Source organism: Scophthalmus maximus, chromosome 1, assembly GCF_022379125.1.
Source record: "Scophthalmus maximus strain ysfricsl-2021 chromosome 1, ASM2237912v1, whole genome shotgun sequence".
In the NCBI taxonomy this organism is placed as follows: domain Eukaryota; kingdom Metazoa; phylum Chordata; class Actinopteri; order Pleuronectiformes; family Scophthalmidae; genus Scophthalmus; species Scophthalmus maximus.
This window is the reverse complement of record NC_061515.1, coordinates 7,092,096-7,112,676: the sequence shown is the minus strand read 5'-3', so window position 1 is coordinate 7,112,676 and position 20,581 is coordinate 7,092,096. Positions and strand designations below refer to the sequence as shown.

Below are 20,581 nucleotides of genomic sequence, written 5' to 3'. Positions count from 1 at the left end.
TGTGTTTTGAGAGTTTCACAGTATCCTATTCTTGTACAGTATGCGCGCTCTAACGGCGTCTTCCTCGAAGCGTGTTCAGTGCGATACGTACTAATGAACACAACAGCTGCTGCTTGGTTTGCCTCTCAGACCTGCTCTGGTTGGTAACATGACGGCGGAGAGAACAGAGCCCGAAGACGTCTGTCTGTCTGTCTGTCTGTCTGTCTGTTTGTCCGCCGCGTCTCTGGAAATGCTCAGTGAAACCTACAGTAGCAAGCGAACCTCCGCCGCTGGCATGTGAACGGGAAACGAGCTCTTGTCACGGCAGAGCCGAAGTGACAGCTCCGACTGAAACGCTCCGCTAACCAGTCGTGTGACACGACACAGACTATCGATTGCAATCTGGGTTATTTTTTTTAATTAAATGTTCTCAATCAGATCTATTTGACCTTTTCACCCCGTCCTTTACGCGTCTTTTTTATCCGTGTCACTTTTCACTCTGTCTTTGTCTTTGTCTCTCCTCCTCCTCCTCCACACACAAAACACATCACTTGCTTTCTCTCTGCCCTTCAAGACCAGGCGTTCTCAAAAACCTGAAGACTATGGGCTCTATCTCCCTCTTTATCTTCTTCATCACGCTGCTTGTGCTTGCCAGACAGGTGAGTCCACACTTTAATAGTTTGAATGACGTTGTTGTCCGTCTCCTGCCGCACATTTTTCGTCGTCGCAGCTCTGGAGAGGATTCACCTTTTCAGCTTTGCTTCTCCTCCAACATCACTGTCGCACTTTGATTTCTTCCACACTCATTTCTTTCTTTTGTTAACATCACGACTGTACCGTCGTGACGTTTCCATGTGCTCTGGTCTCTGCTGTGTCCTCTAAATCGCCCCCACGTCCCCCCTGATGAGGGGTTTCATGATCTCATGGTCTCTTTCCCGCACGGCTGAAATCAATCGCGTTCCAATGTGTGTCCGCCACACCAGCAGCGACGCAACTGGGGACTGCAGGTCTCAGGTCAGGTTACATTTAATTGAAATGCAGACATGTGCGCGCGTGTGCGTACATATTATGAAATATAGATACGCCTCTGATACCTCTTCTGGTGAAAAACAGAAGCTCCCATTTATCTTTTAAATGCACAACACCTCTGCCCTGCTGATGTGGCAGTACTGTTTGTCTGGCCTCCCTTCAGCCTCTCAGGGCCAGTGGTTTACATCAGCAAGGCTACGGGTAGTCAGGTGGACGTTGAGATTTGGGACCGGCAGAGTCTGGTCATTCTTGAGAGCTGCACACACACACACACACACACATGTGCGTGTGTGTGTGCGCGTGTGTGCTCCTTAGTCCCTGCTATTTTGAGACGATGCCTCTCAGCAGGGAACTCGCTGTTCTTGGGAGCGGTCCAGGATTGGGGGACTAATGTGCTCTGGAGCTATAGTACAGTCTTGGGCAGCGGCTGCATGCATTTAGTCAGTGAGGGTAAACATGTGCAGACTTATATTACTGTTTTACATCGCAGCTTACCATTAAATGGGCTGCAGCTCATCCCCTGACCCCTGACCCCTTTTTATTTCACTGTGTGGACTGAACAATTTCCACACACACAAAAAAAACAACATACTGACCACAGGAGTGGATAAACAGGTGTGAGCTACTGATGAATAATAAGAATTGTCCTTAAACTTTTTTTTCTTTTCATGTGTGCTGGCGTTGCAGGACACTGAACATGTGCGCCCCATGCATTATTTAGTGTGATACAACAAAGGGTTCTTTCCCGCTGCGGTTTTACACGCTACGAATTCCCATTGGGAGCCTCTGTCTGCGTGAAGGTTTACGGAATACTCTATGGAATGTGGAAAATGTGATTAAAAGCTTCCTGCAACAAGTGCCGCTGCCGGGTGTTGATGATATGCTGTAGCTGCGAATCTGGGCAGGAATATCAAGCAGACTGAGTCGGAAGGAGTAATGAATGGATTTGCAGAAGACAAATTACTGATGTGCCCGGCTCAATGAAAAGACACCAGGTGCAACCATCTGTACGACAGAAATAACAGATTGCCATTCATCAATTTCTGTTTAGTCTCACGCACGCTGCTCTGGTGTGTTTATGCACTTCACACCCCCCCCCCCTTTTTTTTTTTTCTTCTTCTTTACTGTTAGATGTAATCAAATTTCTAAAATCAAATCATATCACTTTCTCTGCTTCATCACTTTTAAGTCAGACTATGTTACAAACGTGCCTCTTTTTCCAATCAGTACGTGTGCAGCTCAGCAACAGCCCTGGCTAGTTTTCACCGTGGAGCACCTGAGCCGTGAACGCGTCACACAAAATAGATGAAAATTGATGTTTCACATTCATCATCGTCTCCACAATATTGTCCCATCTGCCCTGAAACTACTCTGTCTTGCCTTAAATGATGTCCTTCCAAAGGTCCTTATTAATATAGTGCTGGCAATCATGCATATCTTTTTACTAATATAACAAAACTCACTGTGTTTCTGACTCTCTTGATGGAAGCTGTACCAGTTTTTTTCCCTCACAAATCAAAGAGAATCTTGCCCATTCATTTCAAGTCTTTACGTCCCCCCCGTCATGTGGCTGTTTCTATTTTTGCTCTGTGACTTGCTAGAAGCCTTCAGTCTCTTCACCTCTGTGTCCTCTTGTAACAGAATGAATATTACTGTAGGTTAGACTTCCTGTGGAAGAACAAGTTCAAGAAAGAGTGCGAGGAGATTGAAACCATGGAGAACCTCAACCGGGTCCTGCTGGAGAACGTCCTGCCGGCACACGTCGCTGAACACTTCCTGGCACGCAACTGGAAGAATGAGGTTGGGCCTTTTATTATGGTGTCTTTTCATTATAGATATGTAGGTTCGACTGACGTGTTGTGGTTTTGCAGAGGTTCTTGCACTGGCAGTGGCTGTATGCCAAGATCCATATCATTCATTGGCTGTGACGAGGCACTGCAAAAGCAGCTTACCTCGAACGCAATCTATATTCCAAGTCAATATAACAGATTTGAAACAGTTTATACACACAATTGATTTCATGTTCAGCTGCAACTCATGTTGATTTTCGATCCAGCCAAAAACTTCAACATGCATAGTCAATACATCTAGTATACACACTGTTTTATGCTGAAGTAAATGAAGTCATTGGCTATTTAAGGAGTATTCAGTGCTAAACCTCAGGTGTTCACCTGTCCCAGAATGTTATGATGGAACTAGCACAAGTAATGTGGTGTTGGTATGATAAATTGTCTATAATGATGACAAATTGGATTGGGAGACGGTCTGGAGGAGTTTGCCGGCTTCCCGTCCGAGACTTCCTAATACATCATTCTGAATCGTGTTATATCCCCTCAAAAGGGCTTCTCGCAGTGTGAACTGTGCAAAGTAAAGTTTTACATCGCCGGTTGATTAACAGTAACTGGGGGTGATGTTTGTTTACATAATAACGCTGCTTCTGCTTCACAAAACATCCTGTACGAGGAGTCAGCAAGGATCCAGCAGCACATTTCTAATCCATTTTAGAGCAACTGTTACGTGGACGGTGGTTTACGGTCGATTTGTCTTCTGTCCTTTGTCCGTCTGGTTGGTCGTTTTTTGTTTTATCTACTGTGGTCCCACAGAGGAGCAACGTCAAAGAGTGCTGTCAAACACATTTCTCGGCTATAATACACTGAGACTCTCACACAATCCGAGCCAAACATTTGTCCATCGTCCGTCATTTTGCAACAAATTGTTTCGACGTCGTTGTTTTGCAGCTGTCCAGTCTCAAGGCTGAATTGTGCTTGCATGCTTTCTGTCACGCAGGATCTGTACCACCAGTCCTACGACCTGGTGTGCGTCATGTTCGCCTCCATCCCCGACTTTAAAGAGTTCTACACTGAGTCTGACGTCAACAAGGAAGGATTAGAGTGCCTCAGGCTCCTCAATGAAATCATTGCTGATTTTGACGAGGTGAATATCGCAAATAAAAAAACCCTACGCAGCAACACAAATGCTAGAACCAGACCCGGATCTCTTTTCAATTGCGCCGTTTGTGATTGGACACCGTCACAATATGCTAAATATCTTTCATCTGTTCTGAGACTAACTGATTCGTTGGTCCACATTCGCCAAGAGATGTAACGTGCACATCTTCCATAAGCCCTCGTAGCCATGAATGGTTTCATTTTCTTCGGCTGAGACGTGTATTTGTGTGTGCAGCTGCTGTCCAAACCTAAATTCAGCGGTGTGGAAAAGATCAAGACCATCGGCAGCACTTACATGGCTGCCACTGGGCTGAATGCGTCGCCCGGGCCCGAGTACACGTCGCAGGTACGCTCATGTCACACATGCACACCTACACAATTGACGTTTGTCAAAGAGATTCGAGCACATCAGTCCTCATTGTGCATTTTTGTCCAAGTCTAAAATGAATTATAAGAAAAATGAATGCGTTACCGGGTTGTGTTCTTTCCCCGATCCCCAGGAACATGACAGGCAGTACATGCACATAGGGACCATGTTAGAGTTTGCGTTTGCCTTGGTGGGGAAGCTGGACGTTATCAACAAACACTCCTTCAACGACTTCAAGCTCCGAGTTGGTGAGTGACGCGCGGCATTTTAATTTTTATTCCCGCAAAGTGTGAGTTCACCGTCGTTTCTCCCGTGAGGTTTGTCAATGTTCAATATCACCCGCTCCAAACACAACAGAATTAAGCGCTCGGGAAGTGACTCCGACATCTAAACGCGGCAGATTGATGAGATGAAATATGAGGGTTGCAGCCCTCGTAGACTGTTTCATGTTATTATTTTGGTATAAAGCACGGGGTTTATTTTAATAATTAGCCCGAATCTAGATCGCAATCACTGCAGTTTTCGTCTGCAAATAAGACTTTGGTGAAGGGATAGTCATGGCAACAAAGCAGCGGAGAGAGAGTGACTGGCTGAAGAGCAGCGGTAGAATGGAAGAGGAGAGCAGGCCGGCGGGTCCCACGCAGTTAGAGTCAGGGTTCGATACCTTCAACCCGCCAGTGGAGATCGCAGCGAGGGACGGTCCATTAACTCAGCGGTGTGTGCGTGTGTCTGTACATCCCTGCTGTTTCCAGACGGACGTAAAACGCTCCATCAGAGAGGGATACAAGTTCCCACCCACTGGGACGGGACAAAGCCAGTGGCCGTGAGACTGTGTGCGCCGCCTGTGCACTGTGCGCAGACTGCAATTTCCAGATTGCTGGAAATTGACTCAGAAGCCAGAGTGGAGAGAGGCCCAGTGTCATCTCAGTGCTGTGAAATAAAGCCCCAGAGCCTGCTTAGGCAGAGGTGCCGAGTGTGTGTGTGTGTGTGTGGGGGGGGGGATAGAGTTCAGCCGCATTTAGCTTCTACCTCGTCTCATGTTCTGATGAAATCTTGTGAAAAGCCTCGTTTTTTTTTTTCTTTTCTGAAAGCGGCAAGCAGGCCTTTTTGGAGCAGCACTAAATAATTCATCGGTAATATCAAAAATGGATTTTGATACATCTCCAACAGCTTTGTTCACGTATGACATCGGGACTAGAAACAGGATGACTTTTCTTTGGGATAATCCATAATTTAAAAATGCTGTGTTACACACTAACATTTGTGTGCACAATAGCAAGGTATGTGTCATCGGTCCTAAGAATGTTAGAAATAGCAACACAGTAAAGTTAAAGCCGTTTCCAATTCAGACATAAAGACAAGGTTAAGTCAATATGGTGTGCGTGCGTACACACACACACACACACACACACACACACACACACACACACACACACACACACACACACACACACACACACACACACACACACACACACACACACACACACACACACACACACACACACACACACACACACACACACACACACACACTCTCTCATTCTCTCTCGCACTAAGCTGAAATGCTCACAGGTCGTTTTGTGTCCTTTGTCAGGTATTAACCACGGTCCAGTGATAGCTGGAGTCATCGGAGCCCAGAAACCTCAGTACGATATTTGGGGGAACACGGTGAATGTAGCCAGTCGAATGGACAGCACCGGGGTCCTGGGGAAAATTCAGGTGAGTGAAGGGTGATTTTTTTTTTTTTTCCCCCACTGCCAACACGTCCCCACGATCCCACTTACGGGGATTCTGTGTGCAGCCGGAGCCGGATTTCTCATTCTGCTGTTGCACCGGGTGTGCGGTGGTGTATGAGTCACATCCACATGACGCAGCTGCTGTAAACACTCAATAGCTCACAACGTGTTTATCAATCCACAGGCGAAAATGGTTCCCCAAAGGCCCGTTAGAGCAAGCTTTGCAAAAAAAACCAAATCACAGTTCCCAGCTGTTTTCGGGATTATTTCACAAGCAGACATGCGGACGTGCCGGCAGGAAAAGCAAAGGTGAAACTAATTCAACTGTAAAAGGTCCACCCCAAAATAACCACAATCATATTTTTAGCTTTAATGTCCTCAGAAAAGTCCTCTTCTTGAAACGGGTTGACAGTAACACAATTAGCATCGCTCCTGCCGTGGCTTTTGTCTGTGATGCATTCGAGAACAGTTCTCACACATTGTGTTGGAAATCTCCTTTCAGAGCAGCAGGGCCGCTCCACTTTCAAACGTAGACGTTCCGAAATGTCAGTACAGATGTTTCGAAGAGATGAAACTCCCCCTCCTCGACTTCCTCTGTTCGTGCCGTCGACGGCGTGAAATCATCGCGGCATCGCGTGACGCCTTCAATCGCCAAACTGCCGGGGCACTGAGAAGAAGGGGTGGGGGGGGTTTCACCTGCACGACATGTGGCAGTGAGAGTCATTCAGTCCCTCTGAAGGCTGCACTACACTCCGCCGCCTGCACACATTCGATAGAGCCATCTGCCGAGCGGCGCGGCACAAGCGCGGCAACTGTCACACACATCCCAAGGTTGCCTGATGATAGCTTGAGATATGCAGAGGCAACAATAGGAAATGAGTCATTTTACCCACAATTCCTTTCCTTGAACACCCAGAGGACATTTTCTCTCAGTGCTGTATATTTATAAGTAAAGCTTTGAGTTTCCCTGGGCTTTTTATATATATTTTACAGCACTTTGCCTGGAAGTCGCAGTGCTCCGTGACGATTGCGGTGCTCTTTATCTCTTATCTTTGATGATAGGAATTGAAAAGTGGCCTCGGTGCCTGTGATTGCAGCTTCGCTCGACATGCATATTTTTGCAGTCTGCTAGAAAATGAATCCACATCTCCAGATTTTGTCTTAAAAATACAATGGCGCTCTGGTTACGTAGAGCAGCGAGGCCAAGAACGCAAGCGCTTGTTACTTATGGTGAGCAGATTTTTCCCCAGCTCCTGGACATGTATTCCCGAGCGGAGCTGAGTGTTTCCGCCTGCAGGAAGTGAATCCAGTTGTGTAAAACAAGCAAAATGGACGTGACCCATCTGCTTCTCCCTGCAGGTGACAGAAGAGACGAGTCGAATCCTTCTGACCCTGGGCTACATGTGCTCTTGTCGAGGCATCATCAACGTCAAGGGCAAAGGGGAGCTGAAGACCTACTTTGTGCACACGGAGATGACCCGCTCACTGTCCCAAGGGAATGTAATGCCGTAAGACTGGTTCGGAACATGCAGAGTTTACGCAGGAGCAAAGCACAGACATTCAGGTCTGATCTTCTCGACGCTGTTGTGACAGAAACGGAGTGCGAGGCACAGAGGAATCAGACCTGCGCTGCGAGGAGAAAAATCTGATTTTAACGTCGTATTGCAAGTTACCTATGCCACAGCTGTAGTATACATTTTGTCACTTATGTAACTGTAAGTGTAGCATGTACAGCAGGTCAGCATCAGCCCCTGAAATATTTTGTAATTTGATCGTTGGGTCCAGAAGAGTCACAGTCAAGAGTCCGTGGTGGTCGAAATGCATCACTTTGCCATAAAAGCCTTTTTTTCAGCCAGGTGCATCAGAAATAATCCATATTCTGGTCATTTTACAGGACACAGAACATTTGGGATGTCAAATGATGTACGCTATGAAGAAGGGCAACAAAGTGCACGGCAGCAATGTTCACGTTAACGCCTCTCGAAGAGCGAACCATGATAATACAAACGAAACATGTGGATTTTATGGATATAAGGACGTCTGTGTACCCAGCGTAACCAAATTTGATGCAAAAGACGTCATAGACGGGAGATCTAATATTAAAATGAAAGCAAAGGATAAACAATAGAAGGTAAAAACTGCATGGACACTGTTGCCAAGGTGAAGCTGGTGTAATTTTAAAAAAGAGAGAAGAAAAAGCAACAACAAAAAAAATTAATACAGTCAACAAGGAGACACACATATGTGTACATAACTCCATCAACCTTGTCAAGAGCACGATGTCTTGGATGTATTTTACAGGTGGTCTAGGACCACATAACACACATTGAAAAAAAAAGGAATCTATGAATATGTTATGATATTCGTGTAGGGTCAAGGTTTCACAGAACCGTCTGCACTTTGATCATCTCGTCTTCCCCGACTGCTTATACAAAGCTAAAAATAAGAAGTCTGGATGGCAGAGGTCAGATTAGTCAGTGCCTGCTGGAAATAGAAACATCCACAGTTTGTTGCTGTGGATTTTAAAAGCCAGGTTACAGTGAGACTACAGGTCAACAGAGGGATCAAAGATGATTTCGGTGCGAAGACTTTCATTTGGGAAACCCGAGCCCGGTCTGTGTGCAGGGTAGCGTTAGAGTGCGTACGGCGGTTTTGTAAGAAAAGAAAAATGCGACGAAAAAAAGTGTTTTGATGGTTTCATGATGCCACTGTTTTGTTTTTTTTTGTAAAAACCTCATTAAAATTTCTATGTATTTCAGTTCTGTGGAGTCATATTATTCGCCAGCAATGGGTCAAGGTAAAGCTCGCAGCAGGCTGACATGACAGGACTGTGCTGTGATGAGCTCGAATCACAACGAACGACGACGGTGTCCCTATTTGTTGGATAAATACTCTCTATCCACGTTAACTGATCTGTGTGAGGCCGCGATCCAACACACGGCTCACAACCACGACCAGTTCTCCGGGGATTCAACAGGTTTCTGCCTCCACACTGTGGCACACTCGACATTGGCCGGTGCTGGTGGTGAGCAGATGGACAAACGGTATACAGAGACTCATCGGGGGCCAAAGTTGAATCATTCTGTGAACCAGCACAGTTTGTGTCCTGTCCTGTCCGTTACACTGCCACTTCCAGTTTGGAGATTAACATTTCAATTAAATCAAATAGAATTTTTTTTTTTTTTTTTTTTACAAATATCAATGGATACAATCGGATTACGCGCACTCAAGATTGGTGAGTGTGATCATGGACCCTTTAATGTGAAGGGATCCTATGAACCGCTGTTTCTGCTTCTTCTGTTATCTGTGTGACGATGATTGACAGTTGTTAAAAGGAGGGACTCAGATCGTCTTCCTGTCATGTCCTACCTGTCATGTCGTTACAGTTAGACAAATCACAACACTGCGGTCAAACTGTAGCTGCAGACCAAACTCCAAAAGAAAACTGAAATTATATAACGGTCTGAGAAATGCATGTTTTTTTCGAATTTGGTCATTTTCAGTCGTGACCTCGTGTTGAGTAAATATGTTAATCAGTCACTTTAGCCCAGGTTAGAGCAAGGGGTCGGTGTTGAGGCTCCTCCTTCTACACTGTCCAATTCAAATGTATGCAAATGTCACGGTACATTTTTTCTGTTGAAAGAAAAAAATGAATGACGGCTCACCAGGGGGTCAGTGTCCGTCAACGTGAGGCGGTCACTTGACGTCGCAGAGCAGCGCCACGCCCCGCAGGATCCAGTGATCGGGAGCCAGCGAGGTCTTCAGGTCTACGGCGGCGATGTAATTCACGTCCGTCCTTACCGGCTTCTTGTAGATTGGACAGGGGTAGAGGCGGGAATCCTTCACACCTGCAACAGAGAACAATCAAATCAATTTCTCCAAAAATCGCCCGCTGCCCCTTTTAATGGATGATTCCTTGTTCGCATCTCGGTCACATCATGCTCGAGTGTTCCTCAACAGCGCCCCCCCCCCCCTTTCCATCAGCAGAAAAAAACAAGAATCACAAGCAAACAACAGCCCTTGTGTACGTCTTCGGAGACGATAAACACGGATGAAAAGATTCTCTCTGAAGGGAGTCACAATTACGTGGAGGGGTTTAAGACTCTTGCTCGTCACTACACTGATACATCCCTACGCAGTCTCCTTTGCACTGACAAACACAGCAGGTGGCCCTCTTGTGGGAAAAACTGGGAGGGGACATGGTGTGAGCTCCTTTTACGCGTATCTTTTAATTCATTTTTCCGGGCAGCCCTGCATGCCGAAGTCCGCGGGGGCCCCGTCTCTCTGCCGCCCGCCTGAACATAGCCTGGTTTTATCCAAACACTGTACCACATACTGCTGGTAATCTGTTCCCGGACAAAATAGATAGCTCTTTGTCCGCTTGACATTTAAATGTTTCATCCGTCCGTCCATTCCGAGTGACTGCGTGGGACGCAAACGTTAAGGAGAGGCGAGACAGACAAGAGACAGGAAAAAAGATTGAATCTCACAGAGCGTTAAACCCGCCCATCATCCACCCACGCGGGTGTTTTCCGATTCGACCTGATATCGGGACTATGTGGGCGTGGACAAATTAGTTCTGAATTTTTGGAACACCGGCTTGGGCGGGCTGACTTGTTGGCCCGTCATCACACTTATTGACAGTTACAAGGTTTAAAGGTTATATACACAGCAAACAACTGCTTTCCATGTATAGATATAGTAGAGTAAGGGCGTCCTGAGCAAAGAATAAAGTCACGTTAGTGCACGTGCGTCCCCTCCTGTGAACAGCGTTGGCCCTTATCCCCGTATTTGTGAAGAGACAGAGACCGGGGAAAAGCGAATTTGGCAGAGGGCATGTTGGTCTCCGAGATGGAGAGCCCCACGAGCAACCACAGGGCTCCAACTTAACCAGGCTTCCTTCTACTCAGTGCGGACCTACCTTGATGTGCGTGAATGGCTGTGTCCTAATTTAGTCCACCTACGTCAGCCGCGTAGACCGCGACGGCTCTAGTCTACAGCGGGGATCCTAATTGCCTTCACGAGCCTGTCCCCCCCCCCCCCCCCCCCCTTACCGCTGTCGCCGAGCAAGGGAGCTGCAGTTGCCCACAATTCGAGAGTTCATCACCAGCGCGCAATTGATCTCGGGATATGTTGGTCTGGGAAGGATCCACCCATAGGATCCTTTGTTGCTCGGGAATGGTGCCTTCGCAATGGGACAGTCGAGTCGCGACCGCTGTCAGTCTTCAGAGCCTAGCCTCCGAAGGAGGTGGCCCCTGAATGGGGACACGTCTGTTTTTTTCTTTAGGGGCCGACTCGAGTCCACATGATAACGATAGCTGTAACCGATATTAGGAGATTGTTCGGCAAATGTCAGAATACGTTGGCTTATTGCCAATATTAGCACAGAGCATATCAAGGTAATGCCAGCTTGGCCTCGTGGTTGTGGTCCTCATGGACACAGCCTGTCTGGTTGTAAGTGAACATGAATTACTAATTTCGCATAGCCTTGGCTCTGTGTGGCCAACGAAGCTTTTGATCTGAGATGCTGATTCTGTAGTGCTACATTTAGTGTATATATATTTAAAGCTTAAAGGATGATCGTCAGCGCCTTCTCCTGAGCACACCTTCAAAATCCACTCTGTCGACTCTTTGACATGCAATTTGCAAAGGAGAAAAAAAATAACCTCAAGACATTTCCCTCCATCCCGTTAATAACTCACCATTATTCTCAGCGAACATCCTAATCACGGGCATCATCTCGAAGAGGACTTTGGGTTTGGAGTCAATGAGCTTGCAGCCTCGGCGGTCCCAGCCGGCCCCCTCCAGGTAAAGGCCGTAGACGTACACTCCCTCTGCGGGGGGTTGGGTGATGTCATCTTTCATCCACCTGGTCACCTCGTTGCACAGCACCATGCGGTCCAGGGCCCAGCCCTTGTTGGCCCGCGTGATCTCCTGCCAGAGCAGGGAGACATTTTCTAATTAAGGCAGTGATGTGGGCAGAGTATGACGCGGCGCGACACAGAGTATTCGCATATGACATGTGAACGGCAGCGCTGGCATTTGGCAACTGTTTCCCCACAAATCAATATTGATAATAGGACTGTAATAGAGGTACAATAAAAAAATACTGAAAACACTAGGTAGAGGAGTGCACTCCATCGATGCCAGTGCTTTGCGAGATGCAGTACCAACAGAAAGAGGGAAAAAAAATAAAATCCAATATAACTCAAAAAGAGCAAAGAGCGAGAGCAGAGTGCAAATATATTAAATCTGAGTATCGTGTCCCTTCAGTCATTTTATCCACATTTGGAAAGAAAAAAAACATGAAGACAAAAACCTTAGAGAGAAAGAGAACGACACACAACAGATCCTATAAACCCGGCGGGAATTTCACCATGTCACATAGTCAGAGCTCCTGACTGTGTGAAGTTTTCCTGAACTGACAAATGAAAACAAATATGGAAAAAAATATACAGTCCTGTATTGAATAAATGTTTTAGGTCTCTGAGATAAGAGCAAGGCCTCCTCGATAGGGTTGAAGCATTATTGACCCGACAGGAGTGACCAAACACAGTTCAGATCATTCTAAGTACATAAAATGTAACAGAACATCAGACATATTCATATTGAATCTGTTTTGGAGCCGGCAAAACCGCCCTATCAATTCAAGGAGGAGACAGATGGTTTCAACTAAATTTCCATTTTCTTGCAAAATGTCTCTGTTCACTGTTGCTAACGGTCAATAATAATAACAAGAATGTGCGTATGCGGCTGTGTGCTTGCTTGCACATGTGAATGTGTGCATGTCCCTGTCTCTCCCTCCGCGTGCCATCTGGTCCCCTCACCGGCGGGTGGATAAGTAGTCGCCCGATGCGGCGTGTGGTACCTGTCTCATGGCTGTCAGGAAGCCCTGCGGGTTGAAGAAGCCTGTCATCCAGAAGCAATTGGGCCGCCCCTCAAAGATCCACGCCTGGAACTGCCGGTTCCGCTCAAGCAACTCTGTGAACCAGAACCCCAGGGTGCTGGAGGCCCACGATGCCTGAAAAGCCAAGACGACAAAAACAACGCAAAACACTGAAAAGCATCATCCAGGCGGATCAGAGGAGATGACAAGTGGGGGCATGGAGAAAAAACAACACCGTTGTGGATCATCACGTGGCAAGACTCAATAATAAAAACACAATACATAAAAAAAAAATGATAATACATCTATCATATATAACGCGGTGTCAGTGTCACAACAAAAATCATATTGTTTCTCTCATTGACAAACACAAAAATGACAGGAGTTATAAAAATAAAAGACTTTTAGTACCAGTTGGTCATTTCAAAATCCCAGACTTTACCGACCTTCTTCCAGCGTGCGGGAATGCGCGCGTCGTACATGCAATCCAGGGCGTCCCGCAGGTTCTCGCTCATGATGATGGTGCCGTCGATGGCCAGCTTGAGGTCCGTCAGGGTGTTTCGGACCAGAACGATGACCCTCTGCATCCGATCGATCTCCTGACGCAGGAAGATGTTCATGGGATGGAAGGGGCCCATCTTCTGGAGACGTTCTCTCACCTGGTTTCATCAAAACCAGACACGAGGACTTGATTTTTCACGGCTCAATGTATATGACAGACTTACTATACAGAAACAGGAGGACATGTTAATGAGCCTGGAATCACTGCAGTTCAGTACAGTTAACTTAACTTTTAATCATACTGTATATGGAAGATACTTACTAACAGTTTGACTACTTCAAGGAAACTGGGTATATTAATGTGAGGTTTCAATAATTAGTGTGAGTTCTCAAAAGAGTAAGATCTAATGTTAGGTATTGTAGAGCATTGCTTCACTCAGCTCCTCGCCTCACTTTCTCTCTTAAACACACAACAAACGCACTGACAACTAAAAACGGCACCATTTGCTCTCCAGAACAGACATTATGTACGTGTGCATATAGAGCAAGATCAGATCATAAGTTGTCACTGGAGACATGTGGAGACACATTCACATGCAGATGTGAACTGACGTACTAAGAGCTGTCCATCTTTTTGGGGTCAAGTCAGCTCGGGCTACCAATGTCCTATAGTTATTGTTTTTTTTACACAAGCAGGCCGAGACAGGATGCGCACAAACATTTTTTTTTTCTTCCATGACGAGCATTGCAGCTCCCCTCAGAAGTCACATTCTCACCTCGCTCGCTCTTCAGAGACAAGGAGAGAAAACCAAAAATTAAGAGAATTCGAGCACAGCCTCAGACGCATTCACACCCCCTCGTCTATTTCTAGTCTATCACAGTCTCAAACGCGCACAACCTTCCATCACCTCACTAACACACATCCCACCCCTCTCTGACACCAGCCACTTTGCACAGCACACGTGCTGAGTAGAGGAACGCGGCGCGCGCGCACACGCACACACACACACACACACACACACACACACACACACACACACACACACACACACACACACACACAAACACACACACACACACACACACACACACACACACACACACTTACTTCAAACGGTACGTAGTCAGGAGGCAGTTTCTCCAACATGTCATGGGCCAGCCTGGACACCACAGCCTCTCTGGTTTCCCCTCCGCCTGATGAGCTGTCTTTCGGCTGGATGCTGAGGATGGTGTCCAGGACGTCCTTGGCCAGCTTACTCTGGTAGGTTATGTCTGCGTTCGGGTGGAGACCAAACACTTCCGGGGTGTCATAGGCCGGCAGACCCTGGGAAAGACAGAGCAACAGTTGTTGAACCAGGGGTCAGTTTTGCAGAGGATTTTGTTAAACTTTTTTTTTGGGGGGGGGGGGGGGGGGACACACACGAAAATAGCCAAGATGTATTCTGTGCACTGTAGTGTGATGGGGCCCTATAGTGGGCCTGCGCAGCAGCGCATGGCCTCAAACGGAGCTGGCAGAAACAGACTGATAAAGCTTAGAAATGGAATTCTCCAACAATGTGGAATAGATTGCTATGATGTTTGTTTTCCCCTCTGTCCTCCGTTTCAAAAACCCATTTCCCTGCACTGCAGTTTCTTTGTCACTGAGAAGCTCGCTGTTGGCCTGGGGGGGGGGGGGGAGTGTAGACTGCCAAGTGTCTCCTCTGATACACAAGGTGTCACCAGCTGCTCCCTTTCCCCCTCCAGTGAGGACATTCGGAGGGTTTTAACACATGGGAAGAGTCATGCCAAGGCTCACATCTCAGCTGACCCGTCCGTCTGACCGACTTGTAAACACCGTTGGTGCGGCGACAAGATCTCTCCCCGGCTTTTGGACCCGCAAACACAGAGCCGCTGTTTTTCGATTGGGCGCAGGAATGAGCCAAAGCTTCTACTTCTGGTAAACGAGCTCCCATCTCTGAGGTGATGGTGAGCTGTATTTGTGGTGGACATGTACCGTAAGTACAGGAGAGCATTAGGACCATGCATGAGAAAAAAACAAGACGAGGAAGAGTTGTATTAAGAATATAGTCAAAATGTTGATAAAAGAAACTGTTCTCGTCCATCAAATCCAGTCAGACGAGTGACTGACAGCAGAGTGAGCCGCCGGGGGGGGGGGGCCTTTATTGTCACTGTACAAGTACAATGAAATTTTGTGTGAGGCGAGCCTGTCTATGACTAATTAAGTAACACAGACAAATTTAGATGATAAAGTAAAGAAATAAAAGAGTAAAGTAGAAGCTATAAAAATATATGGAATAAACAGTAAAACCTTATAAACAAAGAAAATTGTGAAAGTAGGATAAAAGTAAATATTTACGTATAGTTCGAGAAAAAAATCACAGAATTTTCGTAAATTTGTAAGAAAAAGAACTTGGATATTCTCTGAGATGAAATTGATAAATTTACGAGAAAAAAGTCTCAAATCTGCGAGTTCATGAAAAACAATGCCCTATTTTTCCAAGTTTTTTTCTCGCAGATTTGTGACAATTTTTCTCGTAAATGTACCACTTTATTCTCAGAGAATATCAGATAATATATATACACACACAATGAATCAAAATAGAGAGACCGTACAGACAGTAATAGAATAAAGTGACAAATCCAGAACCTGACAGTGACAGTAGTAAGTAGAGGGGACACAGAACGTAACATCCCTGGAGTGCATGTAACAATCGATATCCTTGCGGTTTTCTATCACCAGCTATTTCGGTTTGCACGAATCCGGGCACCTCTTCCAAGCTCGTGTGGTTTCTCCCTCTGAACAAATGCGGTTTTCCGCACAATGTCTTCAAAGTCTGAATAACCCATTACCACAATGTGTCAATGTACTAAAAGAGAAATAATTTTCCACTTACTAAAAGCGATTCTGAAGAACAGCGTCACCAATTCATCGGCACAAGGCCCCTTGTCGAAGAAGCTAATGTGTGAGCCGTTTTTAAAAAGTTGCCTGGCCTCTAATACTCCTCCAAAGACGAGACACCTGTTGCTCTTCGGGGAAATGTGTTTTGTGAATTCTTACCTTCGCAGAGACTGTGCACAATCATTAACCGATGGCACTGGATCTGGTTGCATCTCTCCCTCGCGCAAAAACAATTCGATATTATGTTAAAGTTTTTCTCCTCTGGGCAGAAGAAGTTCACGTACTGAACTCTGTGCTGTCTGATAGATGTTCTGTGGCAGTCACTGCCAATTTCCTGGCTGGTCTCACAGGATAAGTGACTCGGCAGTACAGAATATATTCCTTTACTGTTTACCGATATCATCCATCCATCCATCCATCCATCCATCGCCTACCGTTTCATCCATTTTAGGGAGAGACGGACAACCATTCACACCTACGGTCAATTTAGAGTCTCCAATGAACCTGACCCCATTCTGCATGTCTTTGGACTGTGGGAGGAAGCCGGAGAACCCGGAGAGAACCCACGCATACACGGGGAGAACATGCAAACTCCACACAGAAAGGCCCTGGTTGGTTTGAACCGGGATTCGAACCCAGAACCTTCTTGCTGTGAGGCAAAAGTGCTAACCGCTTTATTATTATAAATCTTCACAATTTCAGGTGGAAATCCAAAGGGGGAAAGATAAAAAAGAATACAAAGCAAACAAACTGTCTCACCAGCATGGTTTATTCATATTGAACGACTGCTGACTCTAATAGGGTTTACATGGCTTCTATTGATGGCATTTAAATTAGGATAATACCCAGGTTTTTTGGGGGATTAAATTCAGGACAAAAGCTGTCCTAATTTGGACGGTTGAATTCTAAATATTACACGAGAACGTCGGCTCACGATCCTGAAATCCCACCTATCAAAAGGCACCGAATACAAACCGTCTTGCTCCTTACTGGTTCAAAGAGGTCTCGGAATGACGACAGGGAGACCGAGCGTCTGTCGCTGCACGAAGCTTCACTATGATCATGAACGTGATGTGAGTGAAGAGAATGCTTTCAATCGAATGCTTTCTTTCATTTTAGGGAAACCTCTCGTCTACTTTTTAATACATCAGTAATTCTGCAATTGCTGTCAAATGGCAATTAACATGACAACAGAAAAAAAAACTAAAAATATTTCATCTTTGCATGTTAAGCACATTTGTGCAAAGACAGTAGGAATCCGCTAAGCAAAGGACAAATAAATCTGTGCTTGTTTCTTTTTTGTTTGAGAACACCTCGGAATAGTGTGCGCTGGGGAGGCACTTGTGATTTTAGGTCATCATCAGCTGATTTATCCCTTAAAACATCCATCACACTTGCATCCCAGTGGAGTCAAACATCAGGAGAGAGCCTGGCTGATATGGGAGGTGACGACGCGGGGGTCACAGTGGTCGCAGGACGGAATAGCCTTTGTCCCTCACTGTGGTCATTTATTTATTTCCTCTTAGGGAATTTGAGCTTTGTTCCTGTCTATCTGCATTTAGTTTCAATACACACACACGCGCGCGCGCACACACACGGTTGTGCATTTTGTCTGTGTAGATTAATTGGGAACGTGTGTATATTTGTTTCAGATTCGTGACAGAAAGAGATGTCTGTGTGTGTGTGTGTGTGTGTGTGTGTGTGTGTGTGTGTGTGTGTGTGTGTGTGTGTGTGTGTGTGTGTGTGTGTGACTTCTCCAAGGCTGTGTTTGTCATTCTCTATTTAAGAGGCAGTGCAGAGGAATAAACTGGCTGAGCCTGGCAGCCCTGAGCATCCATCATAATGAAACCAGCTTTAATGAAACTTGCTAAGGAACTGCCCCCAGACACACACGCACACGCACACACAAATCATACATAATCTGTAATAAATTGAACATGCTAGTATTTTATCTAAAATCACAAATGGCAGCTTCTAAAAAGATTTGCGGCCCCATATCGAGCCATGCAAATGCATATAAACCTGCAGTGTTATTTATAGAAACCAGATTAAATATGTATGATCCACCAACACCCATCACCCACCTGAATGTATGTCAGATACTGATCCACACTGGAGCACTTTGGGACGCTGTAGCCCTTGTAGAAGTTGAAGGCGGATCCAAACATGTCCTCGCTGAACCAGACCTGGGCAAAGGTGTTGAGGAGGCGCTTGTCATAGTCGTCAGTCACGCGGCCACCGTACTGAATCTCTCCAATCATGTATCGCACTGTGTTCCACGTCACACCCTGAGGAGATAGGAGATAATGATGACATTTTGAGTCATATCTTCACAAATCCATTTAATTTTGGATGGATAATGGAATTTCACAAATACATTAAAAAAAAATGATGTAGATCAGAAGGAGATGGGAATGCAAGTTTTGGGTGAAACAGCATGTGGGGGATTGCTCAGCCTTCGTGGAGGTCTGTGCTCTCTGAGTGCTCCTGTTATCTATTATCTGTACTGTACAAATTAATTGTAAGATAATTCATATGTTAATTTATCCTGTAAATCTGCAGTCTGAACTATACCTGCTGAATCTTACTGTTGCAGGGAGCTGTTTAAAGTGTACGTGTTCACCTTACCCCCCCTCTCTATGAACACTGGTGTACAGTATAGTTTACAGAGTATGCAAGAAGTGTCACCTCTCCTACCTTTTTAATGTCCATGTCATCGAGGTGGTTCTGAACAAACTGCACTGTGGCATTGAAGTCAGCCTGGTTGAACTCATAAGGGATGTTCCATCCCAGAGGCCCGTACTTCCTCCTCTCCTGCACCGTGCTGTGCAGGAATGCGACTCCATAGAGCATCGGCTTCCACTGCACCATGTTACTGACGTCCAACAGGTCCTGGTTTATACCTGGTGAAGGACGCACGGATGAATTCATCAGTCTCCTGAACAGGAGGACGAGAGTAAATCTACAGAAAAGTCTGCGAGGTTCAGCGAGGTCAACATTTGGTGCAGTCATTCAAAGCCTTGAGCAAAAAGTTTATTACTTCCACTGCTGCAGACTTGGAAGGCATTTGGAACAGATATCAGTGTAGATTCTCTTTTCAAAGATGGAATGAAAAAAGCAGAATAATACAATTTAATAAAAAAGCTTTAGGTTGGGGACTTTTGATCAGAGTGAGCAAATGTTGTTAATCAGTTTAATTATATTGGTTTAATTATTTCAAAATGTAGCAATTTTACAGGCATGAAATATGTACTTTCAAAAAAACCCTGGGCAACATATCAAAATGGACTTTACTGAAGGCTGACAACATTTGTGAAATCTTGCCAACCTCAGGAAGACAACACTGCGGTGAAGTGGTCCCAGCTGAAACTTCATTTTGCATGTGTAATCTAGATAACGACCGCATATTGGATTTCCAAAAACATTGAAAAACCGAGAAATATCTGTTTGGTTTCTCCTTTGACTTAGCAACAGAAGCACAGTTTGGATGGAATACGTGCCCGAAGAAACGTTTAATATTCTGAATGCACTGCCCACAAATAAATGTGATTTATCCTTAAACTGATGAGGATTTTTTAATTGCGGCCAGGATTCAAGAGCTGAAGATAACCCAGACTCTTGATTGCCCCTTAAGGAGCCACAGGAATTCCTTTCTCATATGAGCCAGGCAATCAGCTGGTTATAGTTGATTTAGAGATGGTTTATACTTCAAATATTCTCTTTCTCCTTCTTGAGGCTTTGAGTAAAAACAAAAACGAAGTGGTTTAACTTGAAAATTCATGAACCTTGCAGGCCTCTGGCTGCTGACTTCCCCCCCTGGACGCTAACAAGCCTCTTCAATTATGTGACTGATTGATGGTCTGCATGCATCTGCCTTTATATAGTGCTTTTCTAGTCTGTCGACCACTCGAGGCACTTTAAAATACACACAGGCACGCACAGACACGCGCAGACAGACAGACACACACATTTGGTTTGGATCATTAAGGTTGTAGTAAGGGGCCGGGGAATGCATTACGCCAATGAGTGTCCTCACTAAGATTGTGTACAGAAAAGTACACGATTGTGTGTGTCTGTGTGCGTGTGTGTGAGTGTGTGCCCACAAGTGAATTGTAAACATGAAGATCAAATTTGACAACCTAATTTGCATCCTCATTGTGTAATGACTGATCTCGTTTACACAGACTGTGTGTTCTCCTGGCAGTAATAAACTATGGGTCAATATTTTAACAT

At 45.6% G+C, this 20,581-nt stretch overlaps 2 protein-coding genes across 5 annotated transcripts in view; one reads left to right on the top strand and one right to left on the bottom strand.

Annotated features, from left to right (window-relative positions):
* Window positions 1-8,820, top strand: part of adcy2a (adenylate cyclase 2a) — a 45,155-nt gene extending 36,335 nt beyond the window's left edge. The window contains exons 19-25 of the mRNA XM_035629804.2: window positions 554-638; window positions 2,650-2,808; window positions 3,796-3,942; window positions 4,192-4,302; window positions 4,457-4,571; window positions 5,921-6,045; window positions 7,422-8,820. Coding sequence (XP_035485697.2) covers window positions 554-638; window positions 2,650-2,808; window positions 3,796-3,942; window positions 4,192-4,302; window positions 4,457-4,571; window positions 5,921-6,045; window positions 7,422-7,574 — 895 coding nt within the window. The 3' untranslated portion in view covers window positions 7,575-8,820. The remainder of the gene's footprint in view (window positions 1-553; window positions 639-2,649; window positions 2,809-3,795; window positions 3,943-4,191; window positions 4,303-4,456; window positions 4,572-5,920; window positions 6,046-7,421) is intronic.
* dnah5 (dynein, axonemal, heavy chain 5) overlaps window positions 1-20,581 on the bottom strand; it is a 90,077-nt gene that overhangs the window by 945 nt on the left and 68,551 nt on the right. For all 4 annotated transcript variants that reach the window (XM_035629798.2, XM_035629800.2, XM_047333257.1 and 1 more), the window contains 7 exons: window positions 19,046-19,251; window positions 18,433-18,636; window positions 14,558-14,773; window positions 13,395-13,607; window positions 12,931-13,083; window positions 11,765-11,996; window positions 9,728-9,910 (listed from right to left, as the gene is read on the bottom strand). In XM_035629798.2, coding sequence (XP_035485691.2) covers window positions 9,759-9,910; window positions 11,765-11,996; window positions 12,931-13,083; window positions 13,395-13,607; window positions 14,558-14,773; window positions 18,433-18,636; window positions 19,046-19,251 — 1,376 coding nt within the window. In that variant the 3' untranslated portion in view covers window positions 9,728-9,758. The remainder of the gene's footprint in view (window positions 1-9,727; window positions 9,911-11,764; window positions 11,997-12,930; window positions 13,084-13,394; window positions 13,608-14,557; window positions 14,774-18,432; window positions 18,637-19,045; window positions 19,252-20,581) is intronic.